The sequence below is a fragment of the Columba livia genome, chromosome 1, assembly GCF_036013475.1.
Source record: "Columba livia isolate bColLiv1 breed racing homer chromosome 1, bColLiv1.pat.W.v2, whole genome shotgun sequence".
Taxonomy (NCBI): Eukaryota; Metazoa; Chordata; class Aves; order Columbiformes; family Columbidae; genus Columba; species Columba livia.
The window spans coordinates 101,724,611-101,747,906 of NC_088602.1; the positions used below are offsets into that span (position 1 = coordinate 101,724,611).

The 23,296-nt window shown below is 38.9% G+C and overlaps 1 protein-coding gene across 13 annotated transcripts in view; it reads left to right on the forward strand.

The window, feature by feature from the left end:
* Window positions 1–669: 669 nt before the first annotated feature.
* Window positions 670–23,296, forward strand: part of DMD (dystrophin) — a 1,272,535-nt gene continuing 1,249,908 nt past the window's right edge. For 11 of the 13 annotated variants that reach the window (XM_065049960.1, XM_065049952.1, XM_065049950.1 and 8 more), the window contains exon 1: window positions 773–871. In XM_065049960.1, coding sequence (XP_064906032.1) covers window positions 781–871 — 91 coding nt within the window. In that variant the 5' untranslated portion in view covers window positions 773–780. Of the gene's footprint in view, window positions 872–23,296 lie in introns of all 13 variants that reach the window. The other 2 variants (XM_065049958.1, XM_065049956.1) reach the window with 2 other exon arrangements.

Genomic DNA, 23,296 nt, shown 5'->3' on the forward strand with positions numbered 1-23,296 from the left:
ATGCAAGATTTGACAAGCCTTCAGGTATCAATGAGCTGTCAACTCGGGTGGCTTCAAAGGTCTGTCCAGTCCTCGAAGCAGGGCTGGGTGAAGCAAGGGCTGCTCCGCGGTGCGAGCAGTGCCGCTTGACGAGGTCTGCGGAACTATCACCCTTCCAAGGATGAATTACATAAGAGGGGGAAGACGACAAGCTCCGGCGCGTTTTCCTTTCGTTCCCCAAGACTCGGCCCTTAGCCCAGCCGGGGCAGGTACGGTTGCTCCCCAGGTCTGGCAGGGCTACAGGAGCTCCCGCGGCACAGCCGCCGGCTGCGCGGCTGTCATCTCCAGCCCGCGTTGGGTAATACTGTGTCCCCAAACCCGCGCAGCCCGTGGGGCCACGGGGCTCTTCTGCCTTGGGGGTCCTCCGCGGGGACCCGGGCTGCCCGGGAGGGGGTCCGCAGCGATGTACAGCTCTGTAAGTCACCACAAAAAGTTGAAATCCTTCGCCCCACAGTGATACAGCTCCTTAGTTCCCGTTCCCCACGCTACCGCGCAGGCGGTGCTGTAGGAGCTGCTCAGTCATTCCTGCCCCTCGTGGGGCCACTTCCTCACTAATTGCTCCGCTCCTCATCGACCGCGCGCTGGGCGGGGGCGAGGGGGGGTCGGAGCCGGAGCCACCGCCTCGGCGCTATTTCAGGGCGGGCGCACCTGTCCTGGCCCGTCCCTGGCTCCCTCTGCCTTCGCTCCGGACCGACTGCGCTTCCCCGCTTTTCTCCTTCCTCAGCCCTGCACTTCTCGGGCATGGCTGAGACGGGACGTCCCGGCTCTGGTGCCGCTGCGGTGGACGAAGCCGCTGCTGATGAGTTCCGCGATATCATCCGCAGCCGGTCGGGTAAGCACCGCTCCTCTCCTCCCGGCGGGCGCGGGGCTCGCCCGGGCTGGGTTCGCTGCGGGGCGGGTGGGTTCGCGGGGGTCTAGCCGGCGGGGTGGCAGCGCGGAGCGAGGCGGGTCGGACGCAGCCCCGGCGTGGGGAGGGCGGTACAGCGGCTCGGGGGAAGCGCGGGGGCGGCGGTGAGCTTTTTGTGTGTGGGTTGGAGGTGTTTTTCTTTTTGATTAGCTCAACTTTTCCTTGCGCTCTGTAGCGTAGAAGGGATTTGTCTGCCGGCTCGCTGGGCGGATCGTGCATCGCAATGTGACGAGAGCGACGTTTGCGCCCCTCTGCCAACACATGAGTGTCGCTGTGCGCCTTTCCCCCCGCCCCGGGTGTCCCCTACCTTGGGCTGTGGTAAAGGGACCGGATGGTTATGCCGCTTGTGTTAGCGGGGCAGGTCGTTAAAGCTGTAAATGGAAGCAGCTGTAACGCTCCCCCAGAGGATAAAGTTTCAGGTGCCTGTGCCCTTTTTGCTTAGTCCTAGAAAGAAACCAAATCCGTGGTAGTAAAGGTATTTATAGACTATTCAGCATTTACTCATTTGCAGCACGAGTACATGTGGAGCTACAAATTAACTGTTTCTGAAGATGTGTGTGCTTGCCCAGTAAACAAGCCTTAAAATAATGGCGTCCTTACAGACTTAAATGACTTTTAGAAAATTATCTGTGTTGTATTTGTTTTAAGAAACAACAAATGCTTGCTATGCATTATGCAATAATTAGAGCTGCTGCTGGAAATTTAACTTTGAAAGTGCTGAGGTGGTAGTAAGCAGACTTTAACATTTGAAGTGATAGATTTTGTGAATGTTTTTACTCTGGTAGTGTAGCGACACTCTTGTAGCAACATTTGGTGGTTACCAAGTGAAGTCTCAGTTGTGCAATTCTTGGGTTGGAGATCTTGTATTCTTGTGTTTCTTCTAGTGCTGCCAGTCTGCTGCATTTCTCATGTGATCAGCTTCTCCTTCAGCATTTAAAAGGATGGGAATTGCCCTGGTGGGAGTAGGAAGTGGTGGGATTTGGTGGCTGCTTAGTTTTTCTTGCTGAGACCTGCTTTTGGCTCCCGTGTTATGTCTTTTATCTAAGCTTCTGCAGCATGAGGAGAATGTGAAGGAGAAATGTGTTTGAGCTGTCTCCAAAGTTATTCCTGGTTAGGCTGATTGTGCTACCTCTTATAACAGCACATGTTCTCTCTTCCATACTTGGCTCACTTACAGTTAGGGGGGCATAAAATGAAGTATGAGTACAACACAAAGGAAAGATCTCTTCATGTAATGGATTGTCCTCTTAGTGAATAATGGTGTATCTGGGCAGTTGCTGTTTGGAAATGAGAGAACATGAAGGTGGACAAAAAATAATGTTTTATTAATAATATTTTAATATCTGTCTGATTTCCATAAAGTGACGTTAGAGTTAATAACTTGGCTACTAGGTGCTTACAACTCTGAACTGAGAAAGCCCTGTTCTCCCTTTTATTTTTTTCCCCTGTAGCTAGTAACTACTTTAAATGTTGTTTGACTTCCCATTTTAAAGATTCATAATTGAGAACAGACAACGTCTGAAAAACTAGTCAGAAAATGTTACCTATGCTTTTCCTAATTATCCCTTATATTCTCTGTTTTGCTTGGAAAGTCTGTTTCCAAATCACCTTCAGTGGCAATATGTTAGGTGTATGGTATCATAATAAGTGTAAGATCTCAAATGGCTCTAAAATGTTTTTCCAGTTTCCTGCTATAAAGGAGTATTAGAATTCAGATGTTAGCAGCAGACATGGAACAAACGTTTGTGCTTCTTAATTGGACACAATTCCCTGGTCTATTCTCTATGATGAATAAGAAACAGGATCAGTTTAAGGATCATAGAATTGTCCCAGATGTTTATAATCCTGAAGAGATGAGAAAATTCAATTTCCATGGTGGTATTCATCACAGGTATACTTTTTTTTTTTCAGCAATATACGTCACAGTGATCTCTTACTTTTGGTTCTCTCTCATTGTTATCATCTAACTTTGAAATGCATTGCTTAGAATCTGACTGTGCGTTTGGGGAGAAATATTTTATATATATATATATATATATATATATATATATATATATATATATAATATGCCCATAGAAGTATATATATATGCACCAGCTGTTCAGGCAAATAAGCTGAAAAGAACTTGGTGAGATAGTGTTTGCAAGCCTGAGGATGGATTAATTTTGTTTTGAGATTTTTCTGTAACCTATTATGAAGGTAAGGCATTTGTGCTCAGTTTGTTTGTATACGTGTTCACCTTGAACGATTTTGAATTGGAAGTCTTAAGAGGGTTTCTTGGGAGTGAAACGCTGGCATAGCCTTCGTAACCATATAGTAATGGTAAGGAAGCTGAATTTTTTTCCTAGACCTGCGGGAGGGGTTTTGTGGTCCAGTAGGGAAGTTCTTGGTGACTGAAAGCGACGCTAGTGCGGTAAGTCCTTGGTGATTTAGGGCATCAGATACCAAAGGAGCTATAAAGAGACTATATCCTGCTTGGTTTTAATTATTTTTATATTAATTTTAATGATTTTTTGCCTTCCTGGGTAAAAAAAAAAAAAAACAAACTTGACCTCTGGTAGGTGTAGGTTTTGCACTTTCATGAAACCAGAAGAAAATATAAGGTAGAACATGTTGATGTGCTTGCCATAAAAAATATTCCACACTTTTTTTTTGAGGTCTTATTCAAAAGCTCAGAGCACCAACATTTTAATGAGGTGAATGGGCTGATGTAGATAGCATTAATCTAGTCATTCTGCTGTCAATTCTAGGTAAAGTAATTGGCAAAAGTTATGAAGATTTACTACAAGTAAAGACAAAATCTTAAAATTAAAGCTTTTTAGCACAATTTATGGGAAAGCAGGCTCTGTCAAATATTCTTTCTCTTACAGTATATTACAACACACACACACAAATAGTACTGGCAATAAAATGCCTAGTAGATTGTTTTAAACCCACAAAATGGTTGTATTCCAGAAGTTGCCATCAGGGAATTGTAATGGAATTGGGTTATCCCTGTTACATCTCCACTGGGATAATTACTAGTTCCCAAACTAACTCTTCATTTTTCACTTCCACTAAAACAGAATGGCTTGGGTTGCCTGGGCGATCAAAGAAGATTCATGGAAATGCAGAGTTTGGGAGAGGAATGTAAGCAGTGCTGCCAGAGAGAGGGGCTGCATTAGAAAAGAATTTAGTGGTCACTGCAGGGCTCTGTTCAGCATGTGCTTGTAATACGATGACACAGGGAAATAGGTGTAGGAAAGCTATTTTTGACTCTTGTGTATGGCATGACTGATACTAGTATGAGAAATCTTTAAGAAAAAGAATATCCACAGAAAATGAGATCTAAGCTGAATTTCTATGGAGGTCAGCCAGTAATTTATTAAAACCTTTTTTTGAGAGGTTACAGAAATGACTTTATTACTTTGTGTTGAGTATATTCATGGGCAGAAAATCCTGGATGCTGAAAGTCTGGCAGGGGAAGGTATAACAAAAAAGTGATAGCTAACAAGTTCAAATTAAATCATGTGTTATCTTGAGCAGGGAAGATAGTTAACCTCTAGGGATAGATCCTCCATCTCTACAGATGTTTGATGCAGCACTTGGTACTTTTAAAGTTGAGATTTATCCAAATGCAAGTTACTGGATTCAGTACTTAAGAGCCTGTCATAAGTGATCAGTCCAGTCATCTGTTTCATGGTCCCTTCTGGCCATAATAGTATTCATTTGTGAATCTTCTCTTAATAGAAGGACGTGTTCTACCTTGTTCTTCAGTGTAATGCTTGCCATCTGAACTGGGCTTTCTCCAGACCTGATGGACCTCCATGTTGCTTGCTGGCATGACGCTGAGCATTCTCCTTTTGTTCTGAGCTGGGGTGGTGGCAATTCTGAAATATCACTGCTAAACCAGAATCTAAGTCTCAAGGTTTGTTGTCCAAGATTGATCCAAACAGCTGTTAAGTTAGTGTTTGCGAAAAAGACAGTGTAAAACAACTGTAAATATGAATATGTTACAAGTTGCAGTCACTTCCCAAACCATTATTAAACATGCCAGTATAGTAAGTGTGAATCTTTAATGCATCTTACTTGCTGTCATGCTCATTGAACACACAGAGACCATGCTTAGGGAAATGGAGGTTGCAGAGCTTAATAAAACCTATCTTTGTGATTCAGTTTCTCTGAAGAACATGTAGATTCCAGTGTCTAGAATTTCTGTCCTGGTGGTACAGTAAAGTACCCCTGTCAAGCCTCAAATGCATTTATATGCTTACCACATAAAAAGAATAATTTTAGAAAACAATGTAAATACAACTCAAAGCAGAGAGCATTTTTCTGCAATAAAAAAAGACTTTCATCAATTTAGTGAAGATATAGATTTTACTATTACTGTTGCAGAACTTAGTTACTGTAGACATGATTAGCAACAAAAAGCCCTCTAATTTATTTGTTTTCATACGCAGCCTTTAGAAAAAGGCCTTAAGGGTTCATTTGTCCTTCTATTAAAAACAAACAAACAAAAACAAACAAAACAAAACAAAAACCCCAGTGTAGATCCAGTGCACACTGCTGTTACGACATGATGACTTTGCTTAGAAGAATGATTTGGTGTGGTTAAGGGTTTGTGCATAAGGTCTTGATCCTTTCCACATTCCTTTCTGCTAATTTGTGTGACCTGAGTTTTTGACTAGAAGATAACGGTCTTAATATACAGGCAAGCAATTCTTAGAAATGAATACTAAGCAGTATTGAAAAAGTCTAAGTCCTGGACACTTGGTTTCCTATTTTACTTTAATGCTATAAAAAGTTATAGATACAATCTATGGTGGTAATACAAGTGGTTAAATAGACATACAGTGGTTCTTTTCCCTTCTTTCTCCTCTTTGCTCCACTGCTCTCCCCCAGCTTCACTGACATGGAAGCTGCAGGTGACTAGAGCTGTTAGTACATATCTCAAACAGGATAACTTGAGTGGCTTCTTCTCTCTCTCTCAAACACCTTGAGACCTGACAGAGCTCCCTGGGTTCATCACTACAGGACTGGGCTCTGCCTGTTTGGCTGAAGCACATGTCCCGCTGCTCCTCCACATGATGATGCCTTGTGACATTAGTAGTATGTCTGCATAAACAAATGAATTGATTAGTGGTTCTGAGTAACAAAGCATGTGTGCTGTATCCAAGATGTGGTAGCTTGCTGATTGGGGAACCTCGTCTGCCAGCACATCTCTGCTGTGCTGAGCATCATGATACAAGTGTGCCAGGGGGCCAGGACAAAGAATTCACTATGCCCAAATGTGTGTGCTGCTCCCTGTCAGGAAGTGTCAAAATGGCATTTATGGAGTGCTTCTGGGCAAGAAGAAAAAAGTGATATCTGGGCTGAATCTGTGTGAGGTTTGGTGGCATGCTTGTGTGGCATTGCTACCCTAGCTGCAAACAGTTGGATCCCCTTAAAAAATAAAATAAATATCTTTGTGGCTGCTGAAGGTGGAGATTTGATGCTGATGAATCATAAGTACTTGCAGTGAAGGGAGACTTGTATGTGATATCTCTGTTCCTAAAAGTGCAGTGTGTGGGAACAACTGTGGATCTTGTCCAAAATGGGTTTTAGAGGCTGAGCCAAGCTACTATATGGGGGAAAGTACAGGGTCATTAGTCATAAGTGTATGTGTGGATTTAAATTAATATATCCTTTTTTATACATAATTATTTTACATACAAAATTCGTCTTTGAATGTATATAGTTTCATATTATCTAAAGAAAAAAATACTGTGCTGGTAACTCTGAATGAAATAGAATTCAAATGTGGATATAAACTGTTCAGGCTCTAAATCCTGGCTTTGCTGCTTCAACCGTGGTTTTGTGGGACACTTGTAGCATGCAAAGCAATTGCAGGACAAAAGCTGCTAGTGATGTGGTAGCAACATCCTCCTGTTCATCTCACTACAGGACATAGGTTTGCTGGGCCTACCAAGCGGAATATAGTCAAGTGGATTTTTTTTTTCCTAGTTACGTATTTAAAAGTCATGAGTCCTTTTCAGAAGTGCTAATCACTTGCAGCTTCTGTTAGTTCTCAGTCATTTCAGTCTGAACAGAACTGTGTGGGGGAAGGAAATCACTCCTAAAAGCATTACCAAAATGTCTCAAAACTTAACTCCTGTTAAGCAGTACTCTCTTTAAAATAAAAAATGCTGACTTTTGAGCCATGGTAAAAGGTCAACTAAACAGCTGTTTAGTTAAGATATTACATTTAAAATCTTGCTCTCTAAATGTGTTTGGTTTGTATTGCCTGTCTTCTGTACACTGTTGCTAAGGCAACAGTATTTTTGTATGTTAAGAAGTTCTGATATTTCAAATGTAAATGTAAAGAAACATTTTGTTTCTTAAACTAGCTTTAGACATGCAACATTTGTAAACGGTTAGCATTTTAGCTAGTTAAGTACAGGTATATGGGCTTTTTCTTTTGTATGACTGCTGATTCTGGCCTCTGGATAAGTACACACATCTTGTGATTAACTTTAAGACTTGTTGGACATTAAAAGGTAATGGCTTTATTTTCATTAAAGGAGACTCCTGTAATTTGGATCTCAAATTGAGAGAGCTCAATTCAACACTTGTCCTCTCTCCCTTTTTAAGGTAGGGATAATTACTGACTTGAATAAAGTGGTGATTTGTTTGTGGTCATCAACAAGGGAAAAAAAAACAGCCTGGCGTTAAGTAACTTTGAAGTATGAATGTCTTCCTTGTGAAAGCTGATCTGTCTTCTACAATGTGTCAACATCTTACTGCATGATGCTCCATTCAATGTTGAATCTATGTGATTACTTCAAATAAAGCCCCACTTATTTCTGAAGCTTGATGGGAGTTGTGCTCTTTTGTGTAATCTGGCAAAAGTATTGTACTAAATTTCAAGGTTAGTTTTATGCTGTTCTTATCCTAGATGATTGATATGAAGAGCATGATGTGACTGAGTTATGCTGTGGCATGCAATCAGATACCATAAATAGCATTATGTACATAATGTCTTGGAAGTGGTTGCTGGGCTGCTTCTAAAGTGCACTTTAGGTTGGATATTGAAGGCATAGTTCGGCTCATCATTTTTAAATATCAATCTGTTCATTAGGCAGATAATATACTGGCTAGCTAATTTATTTTCTTGTTTGGAAGGCTGATTGAATTGTAAAGAAATATACACTACTTAAAACAAGTTTATATTTTGTTTCTAGTTTGTGAATTCTCTTTGTACCTGTTGTCAGTGTATATGATCCTTATCAAATAGAAAGTGCACCCTTATACAATTATTTCGGACATTTTTAATGCCTAGCAACTTTCAGTTCCACCTTGTTGTACAAGGAAAAAAAAAAAAAAATTAAATCAGACTTTCCTCAAATCTAGTGTTCTACCTAAGTTTAAGATGATCTTGAGAGGGAAGAGGAGCTGTAAAGGATGCAAATTAGTGAAAACTTCCAGATAAGCTGTGGCCCCCAATAAGCTTACTGCAAAGAGTGTCTGGCCTTGTTTTATTCAAAAGGGAAGGTGTATCTTAGGAAATAATATCTTTTATCTTGAGGCAGTATATTAACAAGCAACCATTGAAGCAAAGCTTATTTAGCTATAATTTCATGGCTTTGTGATGTTAACTTTTTGCTAGATGATGGAGTCTGTCCTTTTAATTTTCTCTAGTGCCAAGAGGAACTTGTTATTTTGATGTTTGGAATTTGTCAAACTGCTTACAATTGGATTAATATGACATTTCAACTTTGTCATAAGATCAGTAGAAGTAAGCTAGCATAATAAAGGTTGTCTAATAAAGTTACATTCAATAGTATTTTTGTTCTTGATGGTCCACATCTGTTGCAAACTGTCTTAATGAACTGTCTTCAGCCTTGCAGGCTGCTTTTAAAGTGTGAAGTGAAAATCTGTTACACCTATGACCCAAACATTTTTCTTTAGTTCAAAATATGCCTTACAATTCTAGAGGCATCCTTTCTTTAGACTATCACAGTAAGCACATAGGTTTCTGAATAAACTAGCAACTGGGAAAACAAAACCTTCTATACATAATTTGTTTTATTTTGCTTTTTCCGCCCACAATAATTAAGCTAATTCAATTAGGCTTTGTGTGATCTTTCCCCTTTTATCTCAAGTATAATGTTTTGCTGAAGGCTAGAGTGATGTAACTAAGGATTGGCAATGTGCACTTGTAAAATATCATTCTTCAGCTGAATGCTAGCCGCCTCCACAAAAGGATTTATTCTTGTGGAAATGGAGTTGTGTGGATGTGAACAATGATAACTTTGTAACCTTGCAACTTTGGAAAAGTCTGGCTGGTTACTGCTGGTCTCCAGCTTGACTGAAGAGTCAGTGTGCTGTGAAAAACATGTGAATCTCCAGAGGACTTGCTGCTTGGTTGAGATTCCTTCCCCATGGATTCCTAAACCCAACAGATGGGTGAAGAACGCTTATACTGTGCGAAGAAATGTTCTGGTCTGCTTCCCAATCCATCTTGGACTTGCTAAATTTATGTTAATGCAGACTTTTTTTTTCACCTCTTTGTGATGTTGGTGGCTGGTGATGGCAATAATGGCAGTAGTGTTGGAAGATGACCTATGCCCTGGGATAACTGCTGAGTTTCTTTGTTTAGTTGTTTTTTCATAGCTATAAAGGTTATTGGTAGTGCAGAAAAAGAGTGGTAGTGCTACAATGAAATATGCTACTTGCTGAGCATTTGCTGGCTGGCTTGATCAGAAATGTGCAATGTGGATATAACCTGAGGCTGCTGCTATTGAGATAGGCTCCTGCACTTCCAGACTGAAAGTAATCACGAGATAACTTGGTTCATTAGAAATAGTTAAAGGAAACAGTACTAATTGGTCATAATGTCCTCCAGTAGAAGTTGATAAACTTTTCCTAAGCCCTTGGGAGAGGAAATAACCAAGAATTATTTGTTTGAATATAACCATATGAATAAACATGATGGCCCTTAGGCAGTCTTCTCCCTTCTCTCTGAGCGATCCCACATGATCTTGTCTAGAATTGTGGTCTTATGGGTTTCTACCAGGGTTCCTGCTAAACAGAGAAATGAGTCTACAAAAGGAGTGTGAGGTTCTGATTTGCATGTCAGTGTAGAAAATTAATTTATCATAGTGATTGCTATTTGGCTGATGGTTAAACAGAGGCATAGATAATACTAATGCATTCTTGTTGCAAGACTGAAAAGTCAATTAAACTCCATGCAGCTAAGACAGATCCTTTTTCATCAAGATTTCCTTGAAGGCTCACGTGACTTCCTCCAGATAATAAATTAGCAACTAGGAATGGAATACCAAAGCCATTCTTTAAACTCTTAATATGAACTCTTTCAGAATACATTGAAGAAAATTCAGCTGCAGTAGTGTTGTTTTTTTTTTTTCCCCCCTCCTTAAAAATTGGTTGGAAAAAATCTTCTGACTCATTTAGACTTATGTAAAATATGCTGCTGGAAAGTTTTTAGTGATGTGTTATGTCAGGATTTCAATCATCTGTTGTGAGAAAGAAAAGAAGGTACAGTACATAGACATGACTACTGCAGTCATACAACTAATTCATATTAAAAATAAAAGTACTCACCAGGAAGAGTTTAAAGCTTCTGCAAACCTAGAATAGTTTTAAAAGCTCCAAAGCTTAAGTTTTATGGAAGAACTGTATTTTTGTGGCTAGGCTTTTAAAAACAATTATTTCTACTTAACTGATATTAGCAATATCTTTCATCTCTTGTGGATGTTGTAATTTGAAAATACTTCAGAGTTTTGAAGTATGAATCTGTATTAACACTTTGAAATCTCAACTTCATTGTGAAAGATGAGCCCAATGCTCTTTGTTCCAAAATGTTATACCTTCTAGCGTCCTAAACAGATAAGGCTATATGTCAATTATACCAAATATATATTTAAAACTCATGCTTTGTCTTTCATAAGTATATCTTTTACAGCTAGCAGAAAGAAGGATTCTTTGTTCTACCTGAAATTGAAATAATTTTTGCAATAACAAATGTTCTTTAAGTAAGAAAAACAAAGCTCACCAAGAATTGCAGTTGTGGAATGGGGAACCCAGCTTCAGCTGAATTTGGGATTACTCACCAGTACATGCCATAACAGGGAACCTTCTACTGAGTGTAGGTGTACAGAAAATCCCCCAAAATCTTCAGGTTATAAGCATTTGAGTTTTTTTAGTTATTTATTTGTGTGTTGGCGATTTTTGTTTGTTTGTTTTAAATAAAGACAGCCACTCTTTGCTCCACAGACTGTGGATGAAATGCTAATTGAGTTTCCAGGTTATAGCAGTGTGATACGTTGCAGCTCTGACTTCTCAGTGTTGATTAATTACTCTTCATCTACTTGTAACTGAGCAAGACGAATCTGCATTGTATTTCAAATATGGATGGCCATTCTCTGATCAAATCAAACTTTACCTTAATTCACACTCTGAGCCTAATCTCCTGAGCAGGCTGTCCTCTGACTTCAGAGGATGCTTCTGCACATGACCCTGCCTTCAGGGGACATGTGCCACCTGTGTGTACCCCAAAGTCTGACTTACAGCTCCATCATATAGAGTTGAGGGTCCTGTCAGTACTTGATGCAACTTGGTGAAGTTAACAACGCTGTTGTTGTAAAGCTACAACTTAAGCACAGGCTGCTGTTGCACAGTGTGGCTACCAGCAGCGTGAACTGCAGGCTGGGCACTTGACATGTTAGTCCTGGTTGCTAGACAGTGTACCAAAAACAGCATGATGGTAGCTGTTGGCACTTCTAGAAACAGAATAGCATGAGAACATGCTTGTATTCTAAAAGATAAATTATAGGATGTAGTAGTACCTGAGTGAAAGTAGTGGGTGGTTGGGTATTTTAGGAAGTGGTACTCTAGTAGAGAAGGGAAAGGCTGGCTTGCTTCTTACAAATCCTCTGGCTGTGATTCCTCAACAGAGCACTGTTAATGAAGGAGAGATGAAGCCTTGGAGTAGACAAATGTGTTCCCTGTATATAACACCATGAATGCATGGTGAATAGTGCTATTGTTGTACTGTAGTAATTTTAAAAAAGTTCTGAAGCCATCATTTGTTCTAGCAGTATTTAGTAGTGTATTTGATGTGCTTCTACCTAGACAGATGCAGAACTTGTAAAGAGAATGGTACACTATATTATCTGAGCTGATTGAGAGTGACTGGGATGGTAAGGAATATAGAGTTCTCTCTTGTGTCTCAATTATGTATGATATACATATATGCTGGCTGGGGAAGAAAAAGAAAAGTTAAATTTCACTTAAAATATCTTATTAAATATTTTCATGTAATTCAATGAGAATGCTACTGGCAGACATAAGTGTGACTGGAATGAGGATATCCCTTTACAGGGTTGTTGTAAACCAGAAGTTGTAGTGACTTACCTTCAATGCACGTTCAGCTTATTTAATGAAGTGATGAACAAGTGAATAAGGCTGAATATACTGAAAGGCAAAAAAAGCTGTGAGTTGTCTAGGTATACTGATGCATGGCATTTGTTCTGCTTTTACCCCCTACACTGATGGGAAGTTATCCACTTATTGCTGTTCATAAGAACTTAAGAAAACTAAATTCAGCTTTTTCTTAAATGCATATATTTGTTCAAAGATAGTCTATTGAAGGATGAACCACGACGCTTCACAGTCAAATATCAAAATCGGTAGAAAATTCAGGTGTGTGAAATGTATTTTTTTCTTTTTCATAGTAATCACATAAAGAATGTTTAAAGGAAACATCCTTGCTTAGTAATGAACCAGCTCAAATTTATATAATTAAGAGGTTTGGATTTGACATTTGTAGCTGAATTATTTGAGTTTCTATCTTAATTCAGGGAATTTTCCCAGCAATGCTACAGGATCACTTGCTTCTCAAAGATAGCACTGGAATGAAAATAATGCTTTTGAGATACTTTTGGGATGTTTCACAGCACATAGTATATCCTGCATGTGGTCTTGCCAGTGATCCTTTGAGCAGGGTTCCAAACTCCACTGTTTTGTGAAATTAATATCCTTTTTACTAACTCCACTGATCAGCATACCTGGTTAAGATTTTTTTTTTTTTTTTTTTTTTCCCCAGAAGCAATAAAATCCAGTGGTTTCTCAGTTAGTGTTATATTCAGGTATATGTTTCAAAGCATTAATTACAGCAGGCTCTTGATTAAGAAATCTTAATTACTTTTCTCATTTTAGGATAAAATTAGTGTCTTATAAAATTTAATGACTATAGCTTTCTTTCATAGGAATGCATCTTAATTATAATCGATATTTTAGTGTTTTGAAGACTACAGAGGTCATATACTAGTTGAAACATAACTAATTTACATGTCTAAGATACTTTAAAAAAAAAAGACCCCCCCCAAAAACCCAACAGCAACATAAACCACTACAAAATAGAGAGTTTATTTTCCTTTAGTCAGGGTTACGTTTACATGTATTCTTAGGTCCATTAATGCATTTTGAATTCTAAACCAACTTTTTTCTGATAGAGCAACTGGACCATGCTTCTTTGCTTAAGAGGTAATTCTGAGATACGCTTTATAATGTCCTTAAATTATCTTAATATACGCTTCTATATAAAAAAAAAAATAGAGCTGTAACAATCGTAGTTCAAAGGAAAAGTTGCAAGAGTAACACAGAGTACTAGTATTTTGGGAACATGTATGTATGTGTGTGTGTGGCTTTTTTTCCCACCAGTACACCTCAACATCAGAGGTGCATTAACAGTTCTATTGCATTTTGTAGTACCGTACAGTAGATAACTAGCTGGTTGGTAAACTGTAGAGGAAACAAGATGTCCTGAAACATAGAAAACGTAGCATAGAAAATGGACTCCTTGTTCAGCATGGTACACCATTATCCTGGTGAGATTTTGTGTGGTAGTGTTTTTGTTTAGGGGTGGGGGGGGTGGGGGGGCTGGTGTATAGTTTTGTGGTTTGGGATTTTTTTTTTGGTGTGGGGGTTTTGTTTTGTTTTTTGAAGCCCTGTTATTGTAATCATTTTGCTATATTGGATCCCAGCTTTTTTGTGAAGTAGGAAGATGTCACGCTTTTCATACACTAGTAGAGCTGAAAAATAAGGATCAGCCAGTGTCTGTTACTGTGCTTTCTGTCTGTAGATAAATGTCTGCACATGGGGGCTTGTCTTCAACATTTAGGATTGGCAGTGGAGGTACTACATGCTTAAGGTAAGCCTTGCAGAGTTTTTGTAATGCTTTCAGGGGTAAAGTGACATGTTAGCTCATGAATATGACCTTTAAAAATATTCTAGCAAATGTTAGTAGTGGTAACCCATTTTTTTTTGGGGGGGTGGGCAAAGGGGTTGGGCTGAAAAGAGCTATCTCAGTTGAAGAACAACATAAGTGGTTCTGCAGAAGCTTATGTTCTGTGCAGTTCTATGCAGAGTGTCCTGGTCCTCTTATTCAGGCAACATCTTCACAATTTTAACAATATTATATGAAGGACTACAGTAAGGTTTGTGGAAACTGTAGTTCACAGGAACAAAAAAGTGAACGTTTTCCAAGAATGGAAGTGGATTTTATACAAGTGACCAAAAAAGCTGGAGAAAGTTGTTGAAAAATTCCAAAGTACACATGTAAGATGTGGCATTGTAGCATAATGAATTGCTCTGTAACACATGGAGAATATACAGATTTCTAGGGTCCTGGATCTGACTCCCTAGAGAAGGGGAGAAATTGTGCAGATGGTACTGCAGCAATGGTGTTAGCCTAAACTGTCTCAACGTTCGACAGAGAAGTAAAGAGCTGTAACTTAATTGTATAAAGAACTGAAGAACATAAACCACCTTGGTTTAAAGAAGTCTCTGTAAATAGGTATTTTATTTGCAGAACCACATCTCCTGCTGTCAAGTTTCACAGCAGTACATAGTATTCTTTCTTAAATGGCTATATAACCAATTAGTTGTAGGTGTTACTAACTTGCTGTAGTCTGGGAAGAGTTTAGTATTCAAGTAACACATTGTTTGTGAAGAAGATTGCATGATAAAGGGCGTGGATTAGAATTCTGGCCACTTTGCTCTGTGTGTTTCTTTATAATTAAGAAGTATGAAGTCTTTATTACTAAAAGCATTGCCTAACTATAGCCACATATAATGCAAAAATATTGAATAAAAAAATTCGAAGCACCAGTCCTGTAGTTCCTATGTGAGACAGTGGCAAGCTACTTGAGTATTTGCTTTAACCTAGAACTAGCTATACCACATAGATTATCAAACTCCTGTTTAGTAGTGAGAGAAGTTTAAGAAAGGTGAAAGTCATCAAAGTAACTGCATAGAATGAAAAACTGGATCCCCATTGCTTCAAAAGACAATTCCTAGCAGAACAAACTAATATAATATTGGTAGCAATTTTCCAGTGATATAAAAATTGGCAATCATTAATAAGTTCTGTGGAGTGAGAATACTCTGTGGAAAATGGTAAAAAAAGTGAGCTTCTTCATTTTAGAAATAATGTAGATTGCTTGTAACTGTCCTTTTTGAGATCATAAAAGGCTGGCACTTCATGAATATTGCTTCAGTAAGTGACATATTTATCTTAATTGAAGCTTGGAATTAGTTTCATTAGGGGATAAGGCTTTTTAAGGTTTATGTTTACTTTAAATTGTCTTGTCAAGATTTGTGGAGTAAATATTAAAATTTGAACATGTTATGAATGAACCTTTTTGAGCCCGTTCCTTTAGAACAAAAGATCTGAGATTCTTGGATGGTGTCAGATGGTTTATGTGTTTAAAGCCTTAGAGTATGTTTTGGAGACTGTACTGGAGCTTTTGAACCATTCTGTAGTGTGGCTTTTGATTATATTCAAACTAAGCATGAGAATTGAACAACTACTGGACAGTTTAAATGGTCAGTGTTATAATGAGGTAGCAAATGGCATCACACTACCTTCCAAAAAACAAAACAAAGCACCAAAACCCCAACAAAAAAGACCCTTTAATTCAGAGCTGTTGGAAGTGATGATCTTAAGCTTCTCATGTACTTGCTTGTACTCTGATGGAAGCTATTAAAGGCAGATCCAAATACCTAAGGTTAAATTCTTCTCTTGTGTCTGTAAGGGTTGACTGGAACGCAGTAGGGCTCTGGTAAGAAAAGGGGAATCACTCTCAGTTTTGTATAGTAGAGTTGAATTTTTGTTGTCTCTCTTTATCAGAATTTCATTCATATATTGTCATTTTGTACTGTAATGTAAAACACTATTAGCTGTACAGTGAACTCATGTAGACTGACTTCTGGTGGTGATGAGATGGAGCCCTCTCCTACCTACAGGCCTACATTAATGCAGCTCAGATTTTGACTGATGGCCAGATCTATCCTGTGTTGTCTAGAGGTGGTGTAAGCGTGAAGATTATTAGTATAGGGAAGAATTACCCAGTCTTGGGTCTGCTTCACAATTTTGTATTTTTAGCTACATTTTCCATGTATCTACATTCCCTTACGAGATGTATATACTCCAGTATAGCAGTGTCAGCAGTTGAATTTTAATAGCTCTTGCTGGAAGAAGTTAAGAAAAGATATGGAAAATCTATCAGTCTTTAGAAAGATTTCTTTTAAGTGCTTTTCCATAACAAGTTGTTTAAAAATTTAATGCAATGTACACATAAACAATTATTTTACAAGGAATACCTTCATTAAATATTCAAAGCAGGTGCAGATATTTTATAATATGGCAGGAGGACTGGAAGCTGCTTATCTAAGGAAAAGAAAATATATTCTATAAAATGATCAGATAATAAGTTTCTAGCTTGCAAGCCCTTTCTGAAGAGCTAATAGGATTGTAGACCTCATAAGCTTTGCAGCAAATGCAGTGAGGCACATATCATATGTTAGTGTACATGCACAAGAGTATGTTTGCATTGTGACTCTCAGTCTTGCATACATATGTGCACAATTGAATCTCTCATAAGAAATGTAATTTACAGCTTAATGAAATTCCCTAGGCTGTAAATTTTGATAAGTGACTGCTTTTCCAAGGTTCATGTCCTGTATGTCTTTCTGTAAGCCTGCTTTCTCAAATGCTGCTTTCCCTCAACCTCTCTGACTCATGGGAGAATAACAGGGGATACCTTTTGATTTACCATCTGTGCTGCAAATTCTCCTCACAAATCTCTGTTCATTAAAAGCTTGTTCCCCCTCTTCTTTAATACTACCTACTTTTATATGTGGTAGCTTGTTGCTATGCTGCTGCTTGCACTGAGTGATGGCACTTGTTCTCTGCCTGGCTGGTGATGACTGCCTGTGCACTTGCATTTGATTACTAGATCATGTGTTTCTGGTTTGAAGTGCATCCATGAGACTACTAACTACAGTTAGAGTTATGTTTCTCTACTTCTGATGTTTTTGCATAGCCAGTGCTGGACCTCAGAGGCAGGATCAACAGGAGAGTTTAAAATACTGTTAAAGGGAATTATGAAACAGTGAAAACCTCAAGGCTGCTGCTTCTGTCCTAACAATTTGTACAAGCTCACTTTGAACTGTTTTGGCAATGGCCATTTCTGCTCTACTAAATCTATGAAACTGATGTTTCCCTCTAGACTGAAATCCCAGATGGAGTGTATCTGTCCCTTCAAAGACTGGTGTTGGGCTCAAAAGGCCATGTTGTGTTGCAGTTAGCTTTTCTTTAAGAAAGTGCGCTATCACTCTACCCTATTACTCCTGTTGAATCAGTTTTAATTGGGAGGGAATTCTATGTGGAGCAGTAAGTTGTGAAACTGTGCACAAGTGGCTGAAACTTCTTATAGTTCATACATGGGATTTTTCTTGTCAAAGCTGTTTTGTACTCCCTCCCTTCCAATTACCTTTTATTGTACCTCTGGAGTCTAATCCCAGCCATGGAGAAGATGACTCAAAGAAGGATGAAATACAGTTCTCCACTGGAGTTAGTGCTTTTATACTCACTGTGTAACTGGCCTACTTGTTGACATGAAGGAAAATGTCATGAGGAAATGAATAGCAGGACTTGGCAGTTATTCAGCACAGCAGCCCTGTGACAGCAGAGACTGCAATTGGTGTTGTAAACTCCTTGCTTACTCTCCTCCCTACCCAACCCTTTGCCCAAATTACAGTATGTCTAATAAGATATACCTTTCTTAGTTGTGTGTTTTTGTGTTTGTGTTTTTTTTTTTGTTTGTTTTGCATTGATTTCACACCTATTTATGACCTGCTTTGCTGTCACCTGCCCTGGAATGAGAGGGAATGTAGTGTTGCCTTCTGAAAAATACAAATGGAATTGGTGTCAAATAAAATGGTGACAATGGGAAGTAGCTTTAAAGTTATTTTAACCTCTGTGCTTCAGAGATTTGTTTTAGTACTTGAAACATTTCAGAATAATGTTTTTCTGCTTTATAAACCAGAAGAACCAAGAAGCTAATTTTGAATGCGTTTTCATTACAGCAATTCATTTTAATGAATTTAAGGGGAGAATCCACAACATAGCAAATACTCTGGATGTTGCTAAATAAGCATTTAGTTATGAGACTGATTCAGTGGTATGAGCAAGGCTGCAGGTGTGGTCAGCCTCGTTCTTGATGTATTTGTTCTTTAGCTTTACATTTCATTGTCTTATAGATGTGATGTAATTTTAATGTAATTGTAGACAAATCCAAACAACCTACTGAATCAAAGCACAGTAGCTGTACCTGTTGTGTGCTTGTGGGAATCATTGCATCACTGTTCCTATTGAGGTAGTTTTGCTTAATTTAGGTTTTGTGAGAAATATTCTACTGTTCATAACTAATTACTTATCAATAGGAGCTGTCTAAAATAAAGACTGTACCCTGAAGTCTATGCCACTGACAATGATGATCATTATCAAGATGACACATCAGTGATTAATATCATGTTGTTGCCAGCACGCTGTGTCCTTGCAGAATGACAGAAAATTCAGTTTCTCCTGTATGCTTTGCATAAAGTCAGAAGTACTCCTGTTTCTTTTAAAAACAGAATATTTTTTCCCATTTTTTTTCCTCTTGTAAAGTAATCACCTTGCTTACTTTAGACTGTGAGTAATAGATGTTAACACTGAACACAATCAATAAACTGTACTGGTCAGAAAAGAGTAGGGAGCAAAAGGAACCATAAAAAGCAAAAAATACAAATTCTGCATTTTTATAAATATTTAAATACTGCTTTTCAGCAAAATATTTGAGTGCAATATATGGCACATGTCAATGATACTGTTTTTGGCTAGATCAAGAGGTAAATTTTAATTCTGTTTACCATGTGGTTACTAGCATTGAGAAGAAGCAAGCAAGCCTTGACTTCAAGCTGTCAGTCTGAAGGAAAGCATGAAAACCTCTAGTCAGTAATTATCCATCATTAGCCACCATATCTCTAGTGGGGATTTTATATCACAGCATTATAACTGTTAAAACACTAATTTTCCAGCTTTGTTTATTCATAACATCTTGCTGAGGCTGGGGGACAAAATTTTGCTTTTTGCTCAGTGGTCAGTTAATGAAATCCGCCTGAGAACAGCCAGAACAATGAATACCCAGCCGTGTGCTAAACTCCTTAATCTGTCTCTTTTTCAGTTGAGCATAGCAAGAGGGTAATTCTATCCCGTTAACAGCAAAACCTCAGCTCTACTTTCCCTCGTAGAGGGTGGTCATGTCCTCCTGGCTTTCTTCAGAGAACATCCATGTTCATCTCGGCTGTTGTACACCCACCTCTTGAGCGCCTGTGCCTCGGAGGCTCCTACCCTCTGAGCCTTGTGACCCTGTGCAGGCCCGCTTGCTGGGAGGTGGGTCCCTTGACCCACCCCTGGTGACTTTGCCTGGTTTTGTGCTAGCTTATCTTCCAGATCCTGAATAAGATCCACTTGTATCATTAAGTTCTGATATTTCATGCATTTTTGTTGGATGATGTTAATATTTATGAAGCACTTTCTATTCAGAAGTTAAGGCAACACAGAGCACATTTGGGAGCTACTGTGATATTACTACCTTACCTTATAGATGAGAAAAGAAATTGACTTGCCAAAGGCCATGCAAAGTCTCTAAGGAAACCAGAAGTATAACATGGATCCATCAAAGGGTCATTTTACCTGCACGCCAATACCTTTGCTTTAGACATAATAGCAAGAATATTGGAAACATAATACTGGTAAGAGCTGGAAACATTAAAAAGTAATGCAACTAAAACCATTTTTCTGGTGCAATTAGCACATAGAAGTAACTGCAGGAAAGAACTGTGCAGTGACTTCTTTTCTATTATTAAACTAATGCCTCAACCATGCCATCTGACTGCCTGCCAACTGAATTTTGCTTAATGTTGAATGAGCCTGAGGCAGAGATAGTAGGTTCTGTGCCAGTGGTAAAGCTAGCTTGGTTCTGTAACTATGTTTTTCATTTTGTTTCAGTGGTTCAGTCCAAAAATAGTCTGCATGTGGCACTGGACCTAGAAATGAGATGTTTGAGTATGATCCTGTCTATGCAGAGTGAGAACTGATTTGCAGTATTTGTGTTGCTAGGCTTTGACAGGCTCACATAGAATAAGGAAACAATTTTGATCAGCAGAGAGAAGGCATCCCTTGCATGTGTTTCTAAGTCAGGGACGAGGACCCAAACTGCAGCAAAGCAATGAAAGGATAATTGGTTTGAAAGTACAAGCTTTTTTATCCTTAAAACTATGTATGGCCAGTTGTCTGTGTTTGGTCACTTACAGATCTGAGGTAGATGTTATAAGCAGGAATATATTTTACAGAGAGGCTGTACCTGAAACCTGAACTATTTTTTCAGAAAGCATCAAAGATCACCCACTGCTACTTTCAAAATTGGCCTCTTTCTCATGTACTGCTCCAGCAGACATGGGACATCAGCAGACTAAAAATGGGCCAGTCTGAGAAATACTAGATCTATAATGATATATTATTAATGTCTCTTCCCATTAAGAACTCTGTAATTGTATTACGTTAGGTTACAAGAGCTTTAATGCAGTGTTTTACAGTGCCTAATGTGCACCACGTAGCCACATTAGTGCACGTGAGAGTAGACTTCTTACAGTGTGCTTCCATAGGTTTGCATCAGAAAAGCATTGCCTTTGTTATTAAAACGGTATTGCCCTGGATCTACAGCCTGCGTTAAAATTTAGGAAGTGCTGTAGATCAAGAATCATTTATTAGCCACACTGCTTTTTGTGTGGCTGACTCCTCAGTTTTCCAAGTCTTCTTCCAGTTGCTGTTAATGTCCTTTATAAAAGCTCTAGCTGAACTCCTTACCGAGAATGAGTAGGCACAGATACATGGAATATCATGATACTTCTCTGATTATCTTGCAAAGACTCCTGACATTTTCTGGATTTTTTTCCTTCAAGACTCTTGATATGGCTTAAGTTTCTGAATTAAGATGCAGAAGTAAACACAGCTTCAAGTTAGTGAACTTCCTCACGAAAAATGACACAATTGTCCCTGTGCATGTCTGTCTGGGATGCTTGTAAGTGTCTCAGCTCTTAGGCATCACAGATTGTTCTAGGGAGTGTTTTGGGGTGGTCAGTCTTCCCTTGCTGGGCACAATAATAGCAAGTTTTGAATTGGTTTGTTGAACATGTGACACGAGGTGTCTTTGCTGGCCCTCTGTCTCCAAAGCTCTACTTAACAGCATACTCACCCCAAGTGTACTGAAATCTCTCAGCTGATTTTTCCGTAGTACCAAAAAATACTTGCAGTTAATGTGGACCCTCAGAGGTCAATATATAACATAAGTAAAGGTGGTAGGGTGACAATTTGCTAAATGTCAAGCAGTTTGAAAACATTTTATTTGGGTATAGGAAATCCAAGTCACAAGACCTGTGATTTATATTAATACAGCAAAATGGAGGTTGATAGATTGATGTTGGCATGCTTCTCAGCTGCCAGCTGCCTCATAATGACTTGCCCAGCTGTGACACAAGTAGAAATAATTTCTAGGCTTTATCTTTCGTTTTGGAGTGCTTATTTATTTACATTTTGATAGTATTTTATTTAATTGTTGAAATTTTTTTTTTTTTAGCATTCCTGAAGAGTTGCAAATAGCTTTTTGGACCAAAGATAAGCTGGGTGACATATCTGATATATCTTGAAGAACTGACCACTGGTCAATGACAGCAGGTGCCAGATCAAGGATGAAAGAACAAAAGGCTCCACAGACTGTTCCCTTTATCTTTTAACCCTGTAAAATTCCTGTAGGAGGTCAGTGCTAGAGACAGTCATGACCAGTGATGAACTGAGGTCAGAGAAGATGGCATGCTGCTTTTTTCTAGTTCCATCACTATCTCTGTACATTGTGTATATTAGGATACAGTGCTGTTACTAGCCTGCTGATGCTGTCCTGTGGTTACTGGAGCCAGAAACAACAACAAGCCCTACTGGTACCGCTTCCACTTGAGTAGGACCTGAGCTGAGGGTCACTGGGAGCTGAGCCATCCATTTCAACATTTAATCAGCTTCTTTATTCAAGATTTGTGCTCTTGTATATAAGCTTTGTGCTCTTATATATCTCAACTGGTATTGGATGGGAAATCGTGAAGCATGAACATAATATAGAAATAACATTCATAGCATCTAGCTATGTGATGGCTGTGTCCCTTCTCCTGCTCACTGACCTTTGAGGTGTCTCAATTTCAGAGGTGTTTAGGCAAAAGTGACTGCTGCTAAGATAAGTGAACAAGAAAGGGTGATGGGTAGAGCTGGGAGAGCTGGCATTGCATCTGTTGTTACCAGGGAAAGGACACATGCTTCTCTTAGCTGCTATTTCACAGTCCCCAGTTCCTTAGCAGTAGTACCCTGGAGCAAACCTGATTTTTGTGTAGTTGGGTGCCCTGGGAATTACAGCAGAGCCATGAGGGCTTTTGTTGATGGGGCTAAACATTTAGTTGCCAGTGGTTGTAGCTTGCCATGCCAGGTGTTTGGGTTTTTTTGTTTTGTTTTGTTTGTTTGGTCTTAGGGTTTTCCTGATTAAAGAAACAAGCCAGAAAGAGTTCTGGGTGTGTGGGGAAACTTTGTTTATCTATAGGGATAAAGAATTAACTTTTGTGGTTAAGTAGTTCATAATTTGTTTTCTCTGAATTGATGCTGGGGAAACTAATTTCCCATCTCTCTGTTTGAAACATTCTACCCCCACCTGCTGTCTTTAGTCTACATCAGGTGAATATTAATCAGTGCTTATTCCCAGGTAAGTGTTAAGAATTCAGATGTGTGCTTTTGTTAGCTTTTTCATGGTGCAGGGTTTTTTGGTGTGTGTTTTGTTGTTTTTTTTGTTTTATTTTATTTTATTTTTTTTTTTTTTTAAGCCAGTAGTTCTGTGAACTTGACTATGAAAAATAAAAGCCCTTAAAATTCAATTTGTCTCAGAT